Source organism: Anabrus simplex, chromosome 10 (assembly GCF_040414725.1).
Source record: "Anabrus simplex isolate iqAnaSimp1 chromosome 10, ASM4041472v1, whole genome shotgun sequence".
Classification (NCBI taxonomy): Eukaryota; Metazoa; Arthropoda; class Insecta; order Orthoptera; family Tettigoniidae; genus Anabrus; species Anabrus simplex.
Window position 1 is genome coordinate 66,051,047 of NC_090274.1, and position 3,448 is coordinate 66,054,494.

Consider the following 3,448-nt stretch of genomic DNA (forward strand, 5'->3'; position numbering starts at 1 on the left):
TTCAGATGACTTGGGGTTTTATTAACACGAACAAGGAATGCACAAACAGACCAACAGATGGCGCGGGACAGCAACACGTCTGTGATGCCGCAAGAGACCCTGGACCTATCGTGAGACAAGGAATCAGATGCGCCGGCAATCAAAGCATGTTGACGTTATCAGAAGAGGCACTGTTAGTGAAGCTATATATTACTATGTTTTAGTGCCAATAAAGCAGCTTATCATGCCCATCATGTCTGGCCATTTGTACCTGACGTATTGCTGTCCAGTGCCATCGGTTGGTTATTTTCTGCACTTTTTCCCACCTCAAATATTCCGTGAAGTATTGCCTCATCAAATGTTAACGGATTTTTGGGCCAGCCTGTATAATTAAAAATAAAATTAAAGAGACAAGTGTGACTGTAATTTCTAGGAAAAGTCAATTCACTTAGGAAAGGGTACATCTCCAGAAAAGAAAATGTTATTTTCTTTTGTCCTTTAGGAATTGAATCTGAAATCCGTATAAGGCGAATAAAAGCCCCTTTACTAGTTCTATGCATTGCTAAAATACAGCTTTGAAAGCTTACTCATACACAACTTATTCAGAGTTTCACCCTGTAGAATTTACTTTTGTGGAATGTATTCTACCCTTTTCCAAATAAGCGATTGAATTAATTTTTGGTCACTGGAACTTGGAAATGTGTGATATTTTGGATGTAGTGAGGGAGTTGTTTAGAAATTAAATGTATGAATTCACATCAATAGTTATTTATTTACAGAAAAAATACATGTTTTTGTGTTCATAAATTAAAACGATGGCATATTGTATATATGGGCACTGGGATCAGGAATCGTGGACGGCGCAGTTTAACCCAGGTGAAGAGCCTTGGCGTTCAAATGAGCAACGGTGTCAGCAGCCCTGGCGGCCTGTACGGCGGGTGTGTCTACTGGGGTACCGGCAGGGGTGAGGGCCAGACCAGCGGGTCCACCTACACTGAGGGTAGCGGCGGGGTGCGCAGCAGCGGGCACGGCGTACGTGGCTACGGCGGGAGCGGCGTAGGTAGCTACAGCGGGAGCGGCGTAGGCGGCAGCGTAGGGAGCAGCGAGTCCAGCGTAGGCAGCTGGGGCAGCGATACCGGGGGCGGCGAGTCCAGCGTAGCCGAGGTGTGCGGCGTAAGCGGCAGGTGCGGCAATAGCAGGGGCAGCGATGGCAGCAGGAGCGGCATAAGCGGCAGGAGCAGCGATGGCCGCACGGGCTGCAATGGCAGCAGGGGCAGCATAGGCGGCAGGAGCTGCAATAGCGGTAGGACCGGCCAAGTAACCAGCCTGGCTAACGGCCACCACGGCACACAGGACGATCTGAAAATTCAAGCAGAGGGTAATTTATTACGTTGATGGAGTATTATTCAGTACTTGGTACAAATTTGTACAATTTTTTGTCGGCAATATATATTTTTGGTGTTTAACTGAGCGGGTTTGCTTAACGGCACAGCTGTGTAACTGTAAAATTTGTTGTGCTGTTGGCAATCCTGAATAATGTCTTCGGTGGTTTTTTCCATTTGTACACCAGTTCAACTTAAGTGGTTAAATTAACCTACATTTATCTCTTCCTACCACAGTCCTTCCTAACACTGTAGCATGGTCATTGGTGGGACAAATCAGACGGATTTTGCCCTATTTTACAACCCTATGTGGAGTGAATTTGTTCACTATTGAAAATGTCTGTGGCTGTTGACAGTTTGGTGTTCTGTATGCATATGAAGATGAGTTTATTGGGACAAACACTAACATCGACTCCTCTAGGAGGAAGAAATCGAATGCCAGCGAGCTCTGAACATCGATCTTTCAGTTTAACTTGGATTCAGCTTATAAAAAATAAAGTCATCCTTAATTTATTATTCGTATTTAAATGTATTTAATTATTTATTGTTGAATTCTCCTTAGAAATGTTTACATATCTAGGAGAGTATAAATTTAATCTACTCCTGGCTCCTCCGAGGATTTCAATCCTCGGCTGATGCCTGGAATGAGAATAACTCTGCATTGTATAACACAACGCTCTCCATGAGATTTATTCCATGGAGAAAGCAGTGAATAAGTGAATAATAGTTATCACGTTGGGAGCCATTTTGTTGTTTTTCTGAAATTTTTCTCGTTGGGCCGAAATTTTATATTTACCCTCTACAGGCTGTGGTGCTCAATCTGTTAATACACGTATCAAAATTCTCGCAAAATATATCAGTACTTCACAGTTGTAATGTATTTATTAGACCCGTGTAGACTAGAATGCAAATTTACTAAGCAGGTAGTAAGAATTTGCCAGTCCAGCGTAGGCAGCTGGGTGAGCTGCATATATTTTAGGGGTTCAAACTGGCCATAGGCTTCATGTTTGTACTACTGTAATTTGCACATCAATTGAGCTGGCTGGATGATGCTTACTACACACTAAATAATTTTGCGATATAAAATAATACAGCTTCAAGATTACAAATAGCACCGTAAACAAATTTCGTTTCACTCTTTGCTTGGTGACAATAATTTCTGTGTAAACTTTAACTTCTCATTCAAATAAAAAATACCAGTATTTTGATCAGGACACTCGATGATATTTCTAAGTCAATTGCCTTTTGTGTACTGTGTGTATTATGCACTTAAACCGTGATACACACAACTCATTAAGTGCATTAATCCATCAAAACCATTGCCACCCACTCAGATTACCTGCAGATATTGGAATAGCACGCGGTGAACGTGATGACGAATTTCCCCGGATAGCTTTGGTTTCTGGAAGAAAGCTACTGCTTCTCAAACCATGAAATTTGAAAATTCGTCTCATGAGGCTGTGCGAAATCCAGTATTAAAATCACCGGGCAAACCATAACTATAAATCGAGCCTATGTGGTGAGAGAGAACATATGGATTTTTTTAATAAAGCTCAACTCGAAGTTTGAAATGAACAACAAAATACATTATATTCCACGTTTCTAATTCGAGTATTTAGCCTAGAAAGTAGATTTGATGAAAACCGTTGATTTCTAGATGCCTTCGTACTTCGAGGTTATATTTCTCTAAGTCTATAGTAAGAAGAAATAATTCGAAATGCCTTTCGTCATCCTTATCCCCTGCCTTATGATATCAATATCCCTTACAATAAATACTTACCAAGAGCTGCATGTTGATAGTGTGTGGGTCCACGTGTTTCTCTGAGATACAGTGTACTCCTCCAAGAGTGATCTCCCCTTATATACCTGTCCTGTAGACTGACCTTGTCCCGGGTCAGACAATTGACCACTGTCCCTTCCCAGTTCTGACCTCGCCTTTGGTAATTCTCTCTGCACAATCAGGCCTTTCTCTTTCGCACACAGGACAGACTACCCGTGTCTTAAAAAGGACCTGCATTACAGTGGTTTTTGTTAACCATGTAAAGTAGTTATTAACAATGAAACGATATATTCTCCTCAGTAGTAAA

The 3,448-nt window shown here is 41.8% G+C and overlaps 1 protein-coding gene across 1 annotated transcript; it reads right to left on the reverse strand.

The window, feature by feature from the left end:
* Positions 1 to 840: 840 nt before the first annotated feature.
* LOC136881813 (cuticle protein 16.5) lies at positions 841 to 3,177 on the reverse strand. Its single transcript, XM_067154249.2, has 2 exons — positions 3,142 to 3,177; positions 841 to 1,338 (listed from the first exon to the last, which is right to left on the reverse strand). The coding sequence occupies exons 1-2, from the start codon at positions 3,151 to 3,153 to the stop codon at positions 847 to 849; spliced, it is 504 nt and encodes a 167-aa protein (XP_067010350.2). The 5' UTR covers positions 3,154 to 3,177; the 3' UTR covers positions 841 to 846.
* Between the last annotated feature and the right edge of the window lie 271 nt (positions 3,178 to 3,448).